The sequence below is a fragment of the Oncorhynchus gorbuscha genome, linkage group LG03, assembly GCF_021184085.1.
Source record: "Oncorhynchus gorbuscha isolate QuinsamMale2020 ecotype Even-year linkage group LG03, OgorEven_v1.0, whole genome shotgun sequence".
Taxonomy (NCBI): Eukaryota; Metazoa; Chordata; class Actinopteri; order Salmoniformes; family Salmonidae; genus Oncorhynchus; species Oncorhynchus gorbuscha.
Window position 1 is genome coordinate 98,843,731 of NC_060175.1, and position 15,570 is coordinate 98,859,300.

Below are 15,570 nucleotides of genomic sequence, written 5' to 3' on the forward strand. Positions count from 1 at the left end.
GCCCAAAAAGCACATGCTCGTTATAAAGCACAGAGCCAATTCATTCATTACTGCTCCTTTTATTTTTTACACTCCCTCTATTTTTTGTATTTTTTTTACAACAGAACCATTAGATAGGTGATCGTATGTTATTTTAGACACCCAAAGCCTTTAGAATTGGTACTGCTAATTCTAATAGCCTTGTAGGGTTCTGTGTCTGCACATACACACCACTATTAAGCCTTTGTTTCAGGCCCTAATAGAAAATCCATTAACGACTGTGTCGGTCTGTCACCTAGCGGAGTCTCTATGGGGGCGAGTCACAACAGAAGATTCCTCCTCGTTTAGTTAGCTTGCGTGCTAAGTGGGATGTCAGCAAAAAAATACTCTCATCTAACTTGCAAGAGCTTTTCCACATTGATAAGTTGAACATTATACACTGTAGATAAAGCTATATTGGCTCGGTTACTAGCATAGCACTTAGAATGACAAAATGTATTGGATAACTATTCCAAAGTGTATTGGAGCTCAACATATTGGGTTCCCTATTCGGGACCACCCATACGTAGAATGTATGCACTGTCACATGACTGTAAGTCACTTTGGATAAAAGCGTCTGTGGCATATTTCCAAAGGATAACTATTCCAAAATGTATTGGATAACTATTCCAAAGTGTATTGGATAACTATTCCAAAGTTATTCCAAAATGTATTGGATAACTATTCCAAAGTGTATTGGATAACTATTCCAAAGTGTATTGGATAACTATTCCAAAATGTATTTGAGAACGATTCCAAAATGTATTGGAGAACTATTCCAAAATGTATTGGAGAACGATTCCAAAATGTATTGGAGAACTATTCCAAAATGTATTGGAGAACTATTCCAAAGTGTATTGGATAACTATTCCAAAATGTATTGGATAACTATTCCAAAATGTATTGGATAACTATTCCAAAATGTATTGGATAACTATTCCAAAATGTAACTATTCCAAAATGTATTGATAACTATTCCAAAATGTATTGGATAACTATTCCAAAATGTATTGGATAACTATTCCAAAATGTAACTATTCCAAAATGTATTGGATAACTATTCCAAAATGTATTGGAGAACTATTCCAAAATGTATTGGAGAACTATTCCTATTTACCATTTACATTTACATTTAAGTCATTTAGCAGACGCTCTTATCCAGAGCGACTTACAAATTGGTGCATTCACCTTATGACATCCAGTGGAACAGTCACTTTACAATAGTGCATCTAAATCTTAAAGGGGGGGGGGTGAGAAGGATTACTTTATACTATTCTATGTATTCCTTAAAGAGGTGGGGTTTCAGGTGTCTCCGGAAGGTGGTGATTGACTCCGCTGTCCTAGCATCGTGAGGGAGTTTGTTCCACCATTGGGGGCCAGAGCAGCGAACAGTTTTGACTGGGCTGAGCGGGAACTGTACTTCCTCAGTAGTAGGGAGGCGAGCAGGCCAGAGGTGGATGAACGCAGTGCCCTTGTTTGGGTGTAGGGCCTGATCAGAGCCTGGAGGTACTGAGGTGCCGTTCCCCTCACAGCTCCGTAGGCAAGCACCATGGTCTTGTAGCAGATGCGAGCTTCAACTGGAAACCAGTGGAGAGAGCGGAGGAGCGGGGTGACGTGAGAGAACTTGGGAAGGTTGAACACCAGACAGGCTGCGGCGTTCTGGATGAGTTGTAGGGGTTTAATGGCACAGGCAGGGAGCCCAGCCAACAGCGAGTTGCAGTAATCCAGACGGGAGATGACAAGTGCCTGGATTAGGACCTGCGCCGCTTCCTGTGTGAGGCAGGGTCGTACTCTGCGGATTGGATAACTATTCCAAAATGTATTGGATAACGATTCCAAAATGTATTGGATAACGATTCCAAAATGTATTGGATAACTATTCCAAAATGTATTGGAGAACTATTCCAAAATGTATTGGAGAACTATTCCAAAATGTATTGGATAACTATTCCAAAATGTATTGGATAACTATTCCAAAATGTATTGGATAACGATTCCAAAATGTATTGGATAAAGATTCCAAAATGTATTGGATAAAGATTCCAAAATGTATTGGAGAACTATTCCAAAATGTATTGGAGAACTATTCCAAAATGTATTGGAGAACTATTCCAAAATGTATTGGATAACGATTCCAAAATTCCCAAAATGTATTGGATAACTATTCCAAAATGTATTGGATAACTATTCCAAAATGTATTGGAGAACTATTCCAAAATGTATTGGAGAACTATTCCAAAATGTATTGGATAACTATTCCAAAATGTATTGGATAACTATTCCAAAATGTATTGGATAACTATTCCAAAATGTATTGGATAACTATTCCAAAATGTATTGGATAACTATTCCAAAATGTATTGGATAACTATTCCAAAATGTATTGGATAACTATTCCAAAATGTATTGGATAACTATTCCAAAATGTATTGGATAACTATTCCAAAATGTATTGGATAACTATTCCAAAATGTATTGGATAACTATTCCAAATGTATTGGATAACTATTCCAAAATGTATTGGATAACTATTCCAAAATGTATTGGATAACTATTCCAAAATGTATTGGATAACTATTCCAAAATGTATTGGATAACTATTCCAAAATGTATTGGATAACTATTCCAAAATGTATTGGATAACTATTCCAAAATGTATTGGATAACTATTCCAAAATGTATTGGATAACTATTCCAAAATGTATTGGATAACTATTCCAAAATGTATTGGATAACTATTCCAAAATGTATTGGATAACTATTCCAAAATGTATTGGAGAACTATTCCAAAATGTATTGGAGAACTATTCCAAAATGTATTGGAGAACTATTCCAAAATGTATTGGAGAACTATTCCATTTACATTTACATTTAAGTCATTTAGCAGACGCTCTTATCCAGAGCGACTTACAAATTGGTGCATTCACCTTATGACATCCAGTGGAACAGTCACTTTACAATAGTGCATCTAAATCTTAAAGGGGGGGGTGAGAAGGATTACTTTATACTATTCTATGTATTCCTTAAAGAGGTGGGGTTTCAGGTGTCTCCGGAAGGTGGTGATTGACTCCGCTGTCCTGGCATCGTGAGGGAGTTTGTTCCACCATTGGGGGGCCAGAGCAGCGAACAGTTTTGACTGGGCTGAGCGGGAACTGTACTTCCTCAGTAGTAGGGAGGCGAGCAGGCCAGAGGTGGATGAACGCAGTGCCCTTGTTTGGGTGTAGGGCCTGATCAGAGCCTGGAGGTACTGAGGTGCCATTCCCCTCACAGCTCCGTAGGCAAGCACCATGGTCTTGTAGCAGATGCGAGCTTCAACTGGAAACCAGTGGAGAGAGCGGAGGAGCGGGGTGACGTGAGAGAACTTGGGAAGGTTGAACACCAGACAGGCTGCGGCGTTCTGGATGAGTTGTAGGGGTTTAATGGCACAGGCAGGGAGCCCAGCCAACAGCGAGTTGCAGTAATCCAGACGGGAGATGACAAGTGCCTGGATTAGGACCTGCGCCGCTTCCTGTGTGAGGCAGGGTCGTACTCTGCGGATTGGATAACTATTCCAAAATGTATTGGATAACGATTCCAAAATGTATTGGATAACGATTCCAAAATGTATTGGATAACGATTCCAAAATGTATTGGATAAAGATTCCAAAATGTATTGGAGAACTATTCCAAAATGTATTGGAGAACTATTCCAAAATGTATTGGAGAACTATTCCAAAATGTATTGGATAACGATTCCAAAATGTATTGGATAACGATTCCAAAATGTATTGGATAACGATTCCAAAATGTATTGGAGAACTATTCCAAAATGTATTGGATAACGATTCCAAAATGTATTGGATAACGATTCCAAAATGTATTGGATAACTATTCCAAAATGTATTGGATAACTATTCCAAAATGTATTGGATAACTATTCCAAAATGTATTGGATAACTATTCCAAAATGTATTGGATAACTATTCCAAAATGTATTGGATAACTATTCCAAAATGTATTGGATAACTATTCCAAAATGTATTGGATAACTATTCCAAAATGTATTGGATAACTATTCCAAAATGTATTGGATAACTATTCCAAAATGTATTGGATAACTATTCCTAAATGTATTGGATAACTATTCCTAAATGTATTGTATTGATAACTATTCCAAATGTATTGGATAACTATTCCAAAATAAATGTATTGGATAACTACTATTCCTAAATGTATTGGATAACTATTCCTAAATGTATTGGATAACTATTCCTAAATGTATTGGATAACTATTCCTAAATGTATTGGATAACTATTCCTAAATGTATTGGATAACTATTCCAAAATGTATTGGATAACTATTCCAAAATGTATTGGATAACTATTCCAAAATGTATTGGATAACGATTCCAAAATGTATTGGATAACTATTCCAAAATGTATTGGATAACTATTCCAAAATGTATTGGATAACTATTCCAAAATGTATTGGATAACTATTCCAAAATGTATTGGATAACTATTCCAAAATGTATTGGATAACTATTCCAAAATGTATTGGATAACTATTCCAAAATGTATTGGATAACTATTCCAAAATGTATTGGATAACGATTCCAAAATGTATTGGATAACGATTCCAAAATGTATTGGATAACGATTCCAAAATGTATTGGATAACGATTCCAAAATGTATTGGATAACTATTCCAAAATGTATTGGATAACTATTCCAAAATGTATTGGATAACCGACTCCGTTTGGTCGGTTGAAACGTCTGTCTATTCTCTCCGTTTGGTCGGTTGAAACGTCTTTAAGAGTCAAAATGTCAAACTGAGCTTTTCACTGCAATTCAATAGTAATATTGTGTGCCATATGCATAATCTGTTGAATGGAAAAATTCTGACAGGCAGGAAGGGGGGTGGGGGGATGTAAAATTGTACCGACAAGTGTATCCTGCTGCTACCATTATTGAGACTAAATTTTTTTATAAATCTGTCTTTCGCCTCAGAGTATCGCATTTACAAAAAAAAGTGGAGTCACCGAAGTAACTTAAAAAGGTGGGACAAAGCAAGAGTTAACCCAGAGGCATGTGGATACCATCCTATGAATACCTTTTCAATATCTGGGGATGTGCAGTGTGTGTAACCCCGCGGATGTGTATGCTATGCACCTGTGTGTATGCTATGCACCTGTGTGTGTGTGTGTGTGTGTGTGTGTGTGTGTGTGTGTGTGTGTGTGTGTGTGTGTGTGTGTGTGTGTGTGTGTGTGTGTGTGTGTGTGTGTGTGTGTGTGTGTGTGTGTGTGTGTGTGTGTGTGTGTGTGTGTGTGTGTGTGTGTGTGTGTGTGTGTGCCTGTCTGGCTGTCTGCATACACTCCAGCTCTGCTCACTGTACCTTCTGGTCCAGCTCCAGGAAGCGGGCCAGGTTGCTGGTGTCAAGGTGGTCCATGTGGTTGCTGTAGGTGAGCATGAGCAGGTAGAGGTCACGGCGTGTCGACATCATCTTGTAGAAGGAACAAAACTCCTCAAAGCCCAGGGTGCCCTGGTTGTCATCAGTGTCTGCCTCCTGGGAAGAGGAGAAGAGTGGAAATAGTTAGTCCAGGTAACCATTCATTATCTGCACTGACCTTATGTTGCACTCACTATGCATATTCACAAGACTGCATACTATTTACACACACAGACACACACACACACACACACACACACACACACACACACACACACACACACACACACACACACACACACACACACACACACACACACACACTTGTACATATCTACCGCTAATACCTTATTATTATCCAGCCTAATGCCTCGTCACTTTACCCTGCCTTCATGTAATATCTACCTCAAATACTTTATTATCTATCCTGATGCCTAGTTACTTTACCCTGTCTTCATGTACATATCTACCTCAAATACTTTATTATTATCTATCCTAATGCCTAGTCACTTTACCCTGTCTTCATGTACATATCTACCTCAAATACTTTATTATTATCTATCCTAATGCCTAGTCACTTTACCCTGTCTTCATGTACATATCTACCTTAAATACTCTGTACCTCTCCACACTGATCTGGTACATCCTGTATTTAATGTACCAGTCAAAAGTTTGGACACCTCTTTATTTTGACTATTTTCTACATTGTAGAATAATAGTGAAGACATCAAAACTATTAAATAACACATATGGAAGCATGTATTAACCAAAAAAAAGTGTTTTTCGATTTTAGATTCTTCAAAGTAGCCACCCTTTGCATTGACAGCTTTGCACATTCTTGGCATTCTCTCAACCAGTTCACCTGGAATGCTTTTCCAACAGCCTTGAAGGAGTTCCCACATATGTGGAGCACTTGTTGGCAGCTTTTCCTTCATTGTGCGTTCCAATTGATCCCAAACCATCTCAATTGGGTTGAGGTCGGGTGATTGTGGAGGCCAGGTCATTTGATGCAGCACTCCATCAATCACTCTCCTTCCTTGTCAAATAGACCTTACACAGCCTGGAGGTGTGTTTTGGCTCTTTGTCCTGTTGAAAAACAAATGATGGTGGGACTAGGTGCAAACCAGATGGGATGGCGTATCGCTGCAGAATGCTGTGGTAGTCGTGCTGGTTAAGTGTGCCTTGAATTATAAATAAATCACTGACTGTGTCACCAGCAAAGCACCCCCACACCATCACACCTCCTCCTCCATGCTTCACGGTGGGAACCACACATGCAGAGATCATCCGTTCACCTACTCTGCATCTCACAAAGACACGGTAGTTGGATCCAAAAATCTCAAATTTGGACTCATCAGACCAAAGCACAGATTTCCACTGGTCTAATGTCCATTGCTCGTGTTTCTTGGCCCAAGCAAGTCTCTTCTTCTTATCGGTGTCCTTTAGTAGTGGTTTATTTGCAGCAATTCGACCATGAAGGCCTGAATCACGTAAAGCATTTATTTGGGCTGCAATTTATGAGTCTGGTAACTAATGAACGTATCCTCTGTAGAGGTAACTCTGGGTCCTCTGAGAGCCAGTTTCATCACAGCGCTTGATGTTTTTTGCGACTGCACTTGAAGAAACTTTCAAAGTTTAATAATATGGACTTGGTATTTTACCAAGTAGGGCTTCTTCTGGATACCACCCATACCTTGTCACAACACAACTGATTGACTCAAACGCAATAAGAAGGAAAGAAATTCCACAAATGTACTTTTAACAAGGCACACCTGTTTTTCGAAATGCAATCCAGGTGACTACCTCATGAAGCTGGTTGAGAAAATGCAAAGCTGTCATCAAGCCAAGGGTGGATACTTTGAAAATATATTTGGATTTGTTTAACACTTTTTTGGGTTACTACATGATTCCATGTGTGTTATTTCATAGTGTTGATGTTATTCTACAATGTAGAAAATAGTTTTTTTTAAAGAAAGAAAAACCCTTGAATGAGTAGGTGTGTCCAAACTTCTGACTGGTACTGTAGCTCTAATCTTGTGTATTTGATTCCTTGTGTTACTACTTCATATTCTGTTGTTACCTCTGCATCGTTGGGCTCGTAAGCAAGAATTTCACTGTTAAGTCTACACCTGTTGTATTCGGCGCATGTAACATATAACATTTGAATGTTGACCCAAACATCGGCTCAACGGAGAGGCAAAAAGAGCACCTGGCAGAAACAACACTGTCTCTCAACACTGAACAGGAAGTCAAATCTCTCGAGGGAGAGAGGGGGAGAAATTGACTTCATGCGGTACACTAAGTGAAGCAAGAATGCGCACACCCACCCACACAAACATCAAGGTCCAGATTGGTCCCTGGTGTGTTATCGTGTGTTACACCGGAGGCCGTCTGTTTTCCTACGCACCATATGGGTGACACCCTCCAAGGGAGGGGAAGGGCTTAGTGCAGCTCGCTACGCCACAGGCTGGGGGTGAAGGAACTGCCATGGGCGCCAGCGCTAACAGACTAACAACATGATAACACACTGCTAACTCACTAATCTTAGCAGGGCTGTCAAAGGACCCTCTGGCTCCACTAGGCTGTGTCCTGGCTGGGAGTTTGTAGCTAATAGCATAGCCTGTTTGCTAAGTGAAAAGTCCAAGGGCCCTTGCATCAGACCTTCTCTAATGTGTTTAGAGGAGGTGGCAAGGATAGAGGATACAAGGAATCTAGGCAGGATGAATTGAGGAGGAGCCCAGGAGTCATTATGAAAAAAAGGCACAACAGCAATTTATAGGTGCCTCTCAATTGCCTTTCCTGTTAAATAGTTTCCTGTGACAAATCTGTCCCAAATTTCATAACAGTCACGACGACACATCCCCACTAAGTGAGTCATTTGAACAGCTTTGAAAAAGGTCAAGTCCTGAGGTTGACCGAGGTTGTTAAATTAACTGCATTTAAAAGTTGTGAAATAATGAAGCCACAATTTTCTATTAATTCACCATGACTGGCTCATTTGGAGAAAGCGGATTGGTCCTTTCTTGGAGCGGATACTAACAGGGGGAACAGGATGTGTGTCCACACAGGCATCAAGGGTAATTGTCATTTTCGTAGGCTTTATGGTTTCAGAGAAGCATATTGGCATCAAAAGGGCCATCTTCTCTTTCATAAGATAAAGGATCACTAAATACCTCAGAAAGGAAAGTATACCACAGGTTTTGGACTATTTTAAACCACCAACCCACGTAGATTCAATACTTTGATTTGTTAACATTTTGTCTGCGTCTTACATGGCACCCTGTTCTCTCTACTGAGCCCTGCTATCACTGATAACACACCCTCCCTCCCTCCCCCTCCTCCATCCATCCATCCCTCCCTCCCTCTCCTCCTTCCATCCCTCCTCCTCCATCCATCCATCCCTCCCTCCCTCCCTCTCCTCCCTCCCTCTTCCCCTCCCTCCCTCCCTCCCTCCCTCCCTCCCCCCCTCCTCCATCCCTCCCTCCCCCTCCATCCATCCCTCCCCCTCCTCCTCCATCCATCCCTCCCTCCCTCCCTCTCCTCCCTTCCTCTCCTTCTTCCCTCCCTCCCTCCCTCCCTCCCTCTCCTCCATCCCTCCCTCACTCCCTCTCCTCCCTCCCTCTTCCCTCCCTCCCTCCCTCCCCCTCCTCCATCCCTCCCTCCCCCTCCATCCCTCCCTCCCCCTCCTCCATCCATCCCTCCCTCCCTCCCTCTCCTTCTTCCCTCCCTCCCTCCCTCCCTCTCCTCCCTCCCTCCCTCCCTCCCTCCCTCCCCTCCTCCCTCCCTATCCTCCATCCCTCTCCTTCTTCCCTCCCTCCCTCCCTCCCTCCCTCCCTTCCCTCCCTCCCTCCCTCCCTCCCTCTCCTTCTTCCCTCCCTCTTCCCTCCCTCTCCTCCTCTCCCTCCTTCCCTCCCTCTAGTAATTAGAGCATTGGACTAGTAACCGAAAGGTTGCTGGATCGAATCCCCGAATCTGTCGTTCTGCCCCTGAACAAGGCATTTAACCCACTGTTCCCCAGGCACCGAGAATTGGATGCCGTTTAAGGCAGCCCCCCTCCACCTCTCTGATTCAGGATTGGGTTAAATGCGGAAGACACATTTCAGTTGAATGCCTTTAGTTGTACAACTGACTAGGTATCCCTCTCCTCCTCCTCCTCCTCTCCCTCTCTCTCCTCCTCCCCTCCCTCTCCCCCCCTCTCTCTCCTCCCCCCCTCTCCCTCTCCCCTCCCTCTCCTCCTCTCCCACTCTCCTCCTCTCCTCTCCTCCTCTCCCCTCCTCTCCTCTCTCCTCCTCTCCTCCTCCCTCCCTTCCTCCCCCTCTCTCCCTCCCCCCCTCTCTCTCTCCCCTCCCCTTCCCCTCTCTCTCTCTAAAGTCAGAAAATACCTTCAAAAACACACACACACACACTCATAATGCTAAATGACTTAAATGTAAATGTATAATATGACTGTAGTGTACCTTAAACATTTGCTTGACTTTCTGGCGGGGCAGGTTGACGTTCAGCTTGTGTAGGAGGTGCAAGACCTCGCTGATGCTCAGGCTTCCATCGCCGTTCTTATCTGCCTCCGTAAACGTCTGCTTCAGCCACGTACAGACCAACCAGGGGTTAAGGATAGATAACACACACAACAACAAGCCCTGTGAAAACCTACTTCGGTTATACTTTATTTTAAAATAATCCTTTGTAAGAGATCTGTTCCATTAACTAGGCACAGGTGGTCACATGGACTGATTAATGGCGTCATCGATTGATCAAGTATAGACTGCAACAGAAAGTGTGCAGCGAGCGTGGTTCACAATGTTTTAGCATAGGTCGTCTAAGTGGATCTCGGTTCAGAGCCCAAAACAGTCGTCAGACAACGCAACATCTTCTGTTTCTCTGACACAGCTCTTACTTCAGCAGCAGAGTCTAATTTTAACACAAGCCGTCTGTGTGCGACTGACAGAGACAATGTGATAGCAGGTGGAAGCTTTTGGTTGTATCTTTTCATCAGCACATCAAGCTCGCTGGCACGCTAAAGCCGCAGTGTGTGTTCGCATGTCTGTGTGTGGGGAGAGAAATAACTTGTGTGTGTAAGAGCAAGTGCACTGTGTGTGCACCCATGCTAACATCCTTATTAATTATCCACAACCGATTCAAGTATTGAAAAGTCCTCACCCACAGTTCGGAACGTATTGCGGTCATGGTTCAATTCACTTCCAGTACAGCAGGAAAATGACATGCCAACAGTTACTGTAGTTATTATTTTTTCCTTTTAGAAAAAGTGTTGGTATTCCTGACTCCATATATGACCATGAGTTATTTAACACCTGATGAGCTCACCATAGGGAATAACACTTTGGTTTTTCTTGAATGAAAACACACGATTAGTCAACAACACTAAAGTCCAATATGCGTGTGAAATCCATATGTAAACATGACACAGATATTGTATAGGCCTATGCTATAAGGTTTTCTTACAAAATAGAAAAAAATGTGCACTCTCATAAAGGGGTGTGTCTGTATCACGGTTCACGTTCATTTCCCACTCTGGGGTAATGTGATGGGCTGTCACTGAAGTAGCTCTGTAGCCCTCGGAGGGAAGTTCGCAACGTGGTTCGAGCACTTTCACGAGGTGTTGAAACCCCTTATTTCTAGTCAACCACGGAGAATGAGTACATATCCGCAGGTATAAAACATATCCATCGCTCTTGTAGCTTATTTGGAGCGGTCAGAATGTGGAGGGTTGGTTGAATACTGCCCTCCGGTGGTAGGAATACTGAGGTGATGTCAACATGAATTAATTATGATTGTTTTAAATAAATAGCCTGAAATGGTTGTGTCAGCTCAGATTGACTCATTTACACAATGTAGGCATAACTTATATCACCTAGTGTTCTTCTTCTTCTTATTTTTTATGTATTCATTGTGTGGATCAAACCGAGGTCCCGGTACTGAACAATTTGGTACGAATACGTGTACAATTACACACCTACAAAGAAAATATATAGACGGTACTTTAATTCTTCTCCAGACCTGAATAGAAATCCAATTGACCTGTGGGTCGTATTCACAAGGCAAGGGAAGAAACCGGGAGGGACCACCTGAACTTGCACAATTACAAGCGCTCCTTTTCTGTTGCAAAAACGTTTTGCTACAGTGTATGACCCTGACCCTGCTCTCCAATAACTTAAACCCATGCCCAGAATGAGCCAAACATGCACAGGTAAGGATATTGGTCACGGGTGCGCTGCCTCTTGGCCAGGCTGTCCTCGTCGCTGATGCCCGCCACCAGGTACTTGAGACCGGTGATCCAGGTGCGTGCTTCCTCGCCCGTACTGGAGACCAAGTCCAGGGACTCCAAGCGCTCCCCATAGTACAGGCTGAAACAGCAGTTGGGATCAAAGCTGCCCTCGGAGTAGCGCTGGAAGATCTCAGACTGCTTACCCTCGCACACCTCTCGGATGGAGTCGATGGAGACTAGGGAACGAGGAAGCAAATGGTTAGTTCACCATCACTCTGAAAAAGTGAAACAAACTCTGACCGTTGAATTTGGGCCTTTACCGTCACCATTTTCACATTGCCAACTGGAACACGTTAAAAGACAGGGGGGAGAGTATTCGAGGGAAACCAGAGGAACTTCAAAACGTAGCCTATTAAAACTTAGAGAATCAGGAAGTCACTTGACGGAGCAAACCCATTTACATAACCCTTATATTCAAATGATATTGAGTTCATTCCATTTGGTGGGACTGAAATGATTTGAACCCGGTTCAATAACGAGGCTGAAATGGCAGTGGGCAGCTAAGGGAGGGATGAAAGATTAACTTAGAAGTCTTTATTATGAGACTTAGGCAATATGATATGGCATAAAAAAAAAAAATTGCTAGGATTTAGCTTGCTGTGCCCGAAGAGCTATGTTATTAAGATGAAACCTAGGGGATAGTAGTGACATTTTACAGAAAATTCATTAACATTGAGCTTCTTTTCTCCAAACAGATTAAATGGGTATATACAGTCGCTAGTGAGTTTACACACCCCTTCCAGTCTTCACATGTTTTTCTCCCCTAAAATACCATTTTAAAAAGGGAATCCATTGGGATCCAAAAGGGAGGCCCATTGAAGCTGTTCTGGCTCATGGTTTCCCAACACCCTATTAAGACACTATGTTGGTGTTCCTTTTATTTTGGCAGTTACCTGTATATCCATCGTTTTTGTCAAAATTGCTCAATATTAGTCAATTTGGTTGGCAGATTTAAGTCAGGGCTGAGACTGGCCCATTCAGGAACACTCAATACTTATAGGAAAGCCATTTTGGTGAGACTTTTGCATTAAAATGTGTAATTGTCCCTCTGAAAAAAGGAAAACTATCCCTGAAATGCTTACTTACAGGCTCTAACCAATAGTGCGGAGACAAAAAGTGTGTGTGTGTGTGTGGGGGGGGGATAAGTAAAGAAATAAAAACAACAATAAAAAGACATTTGAAAATAACATTAACTATATACAGACACCGGTTAGTCAGGCTTATTGAGGTAGTATGTACATGTAGGTATGGTTAAAGTGACTATGCATATATGATGAACAGAGAGTAGCAGTAGCAGTAGCAGTAGCAGTAGCAGTAGCGTAAAAAGAGGGGTTGGCGGGTGGTGGCACACAATGCAAATAGTCCGGGTAAGCATTTGGTTACCTGTTCAGGAGTCTTATGGCTTGGGGGTATAAACTGTTGAGAAGCCTTTTTGTCATAGACTTGGCACTCCGGTACCACTTGCCATGCGGTAGTAGAGAGAACAGTCTATGACTGGGGTGGCTGGGGTCTTTGACAATTTTCAGGGCCTTCCTCTGACAACGCCTGGTGTAGAGGTCCTGGATGGCAGGCAGCTTTGCCCCAGTGATGTACTGGGCCGTACGCACTACCCTCTGAAGTGCCTTGCGGTCGGAGGCCGAGCAATTGCCGTACCAGGCAGTGATGCAACCGGTCAGGATGCTCTCGATGTTGCAGCTGTAGATCCTTTTGAGGATCTCAGGACCCATGCCAAATCTTTTTAGTTTCCTGAGGGGGAATAGGCTTTGTCGTGCCCTCTTCACGACTGTCTTGGTGTGTTTGGACCATTCTAGTTTGTTGTTGATGTGGACACCAAGGAATTCAAGCTCTCAACCTGCTCCACTACAGCCCTGTCGATGAGAATGGGGACGTGCTCGGTGCTCCTTATCCTGTAGTCCACAATCATCTCCTTGGTCTTGGTTACGTTGAGGCATAGGTTGTTATTCTGGCACCACCTGGCCAGGTCTCTGACGACCTCCCTATAGGCTGTCTCGTCGTTGTCGGTGATCAGGCCGACCACTGTTGTGTCATCAGCAAACGTAATGATGGTGTTGGAGTCGTGCCTGGCCATGCAGTCATGGGTGAACAAGGAGTACAGGAGGGGACTGAGCATGCACCCCTGGGGAGCTCTAGTGTTGAGGATCAGCGTTAAAGATGTGTTGCTACCTACCCTCACCACCTGGGTGGTGTCAGGAAGTCCAGGATCCAGTTACAGAGGGAGGTGTTTAGTCCCAGGGTCCTTAGCTTAGTGGGCACTATTTTAATTTTTCCTTTATTTAACCAGGCAAGTCAGTTAAGAACACATTCTTATTTTCAATGATGGCCTGGGAACAGTGGGTTAACTGCCTGTTCAGGGGCAGAACGACAGATTTGTACTTTGTCAGCTCGGGGGTTTGAACTCGCAACCTTCCGGTTACTAGTCCAATGCTCGAACCACTAGGCTACGCTGCCGCCCCTGGTGTTGAACGCTGAGCTGTAGTCGATGAATAGCATTCTCATATAGGTGTTCCTTTTGTCCAGGTGGGGTCATCTGTGGATCTGTTTGGGCAGTATGCACATTGGAGTGGGTCTAGGGATTCTGGGATAATGGTGTTGATGTGAGCCATGACCAGCCTTTCAATGCACTTCATGTCTTTCCCACATGAGTGCCACGGGTCTGTAGTCATTTAGTCAGGTTGCCTTTGTGTTCTTGGGCACAGGGACTATGGTGGTCTGCTTGAGGCATGTTGGTATTACAGACTCAATCAGGGACATGTTGAAAATGTCAGTGAAGACACCTGCCAGTTGGTCAGCACATGCCCGGAGCACACGTCCTGGTAATCCATCTGGCCCCGCAGCCTTGTGAATGTTGACCTGTTTAAAGGTCTTACTCACGTCGGTTACGGAGAGCGTGATCACACAGTCGTCCGGAACAGCTGATGCTCTCATGCATGCCTCAGTTTTGCTTGCATCGAAACGAGCATAGAAGTGACTTAGCTCGTCTGGTAGGCTCGTGTCACTGGGAAGCTCGCGGCTGTGATTCCCTTTCTGGTCTGTAATAGTTTGCAAGCACTGCAACATAAGACAAGCATCGGAGCCGGTGTAGTATGATTCAATCTTAGCCCTGTATTGACGCTTTGCCTGATTGATGGTTCGTCGCAGGGCATAGCGGGATTTCTTGTAAGCTTCCGGGTTAGGAGTCCCGCACCTTGAAGGCGGCAGCTCTACCCTTTAGCTCAGTGCGAATGTTGCCTGTAATCAATGGCTTCTGGTTGGGGTATGTACGTACAGTCACTGTGGGGACAACGTCCTCAATGCACTTATTGATAAAGCCAGTGACTGATGTGGTGTATTCCTCAATCTCATCGGAAGAATCCCAGAACATGTTCCAGTCTGTGATAGCAAAACAGTCCTGTAGTTTAGCATCTGCTTCATCTGACCATTTTTTTATAGACCGAGTCACTGGTGCTTCCTGCTTTAATTTGAGCTTTTAAGCAAGAATCAGGAGGATAGAGTTGTGGTTGGATTTACCAAATGGAGGGCGAGGGGGGAGCGTTATATGCATCTCTGTGTGTGGAGTACAGGTGATCTAAAAAAAATCCCTCTGGTTGCACATATAACATGTTGATAGAGATTTGGTAGAACTGATTTAAGCTTCCCTGCATTAATGTCTCCAGCCACTAGGAGTGCCGCCTCTGGGTGAGTGGTTTCCTGTTTGCTTATTTCCTTATACATCTGACTGCGGTCTTAGTGCCGGCATTCACTGGCCCCCCAATGGTGGAACAAACTCCCTCACGACGCCAGGACAGCGGAGTCAATCACCACCTTCCGGAGACACTTGAAA

The 15,570-nt window shown here is 43.4% G+C and overlaps 1 protein-coding gene across 1 annotated transcript in view; it reads right to left on the reverse strand.

Moving 5' to 3' along the window:
* The window catches only part of LOC124032352 (1-phosphatidylinositol 4,5-bisphosphate phosphodiesterase eta-2-like), a 314,070-nt gene that overhangs the window by 80,798 nt on the left and 217,702 nt on the right, over positions 1 to 15,570 (reverse strand). The window contains exons 4-6 of the mRNA XM_046344691.1: positions 11,662 to 11,905; positions 9,904 to 10,033; positions 5,393 to 5,563 (exon numbers count right to left, since the gene is read on the reverse strand). Of these exons, the coding sequence (XP_046200647.1) occupies positions 5,393 to 5,563; positions 9,904 to 10,033; positions 11,662 to 11,905 (545 nt within the window). The remainder of the gene's footprint in view (positions 1 to 5,392; positions 5,564 to 9,903; positions 10,034 to 11,661; positions 11,906 to 15,570) is intronic.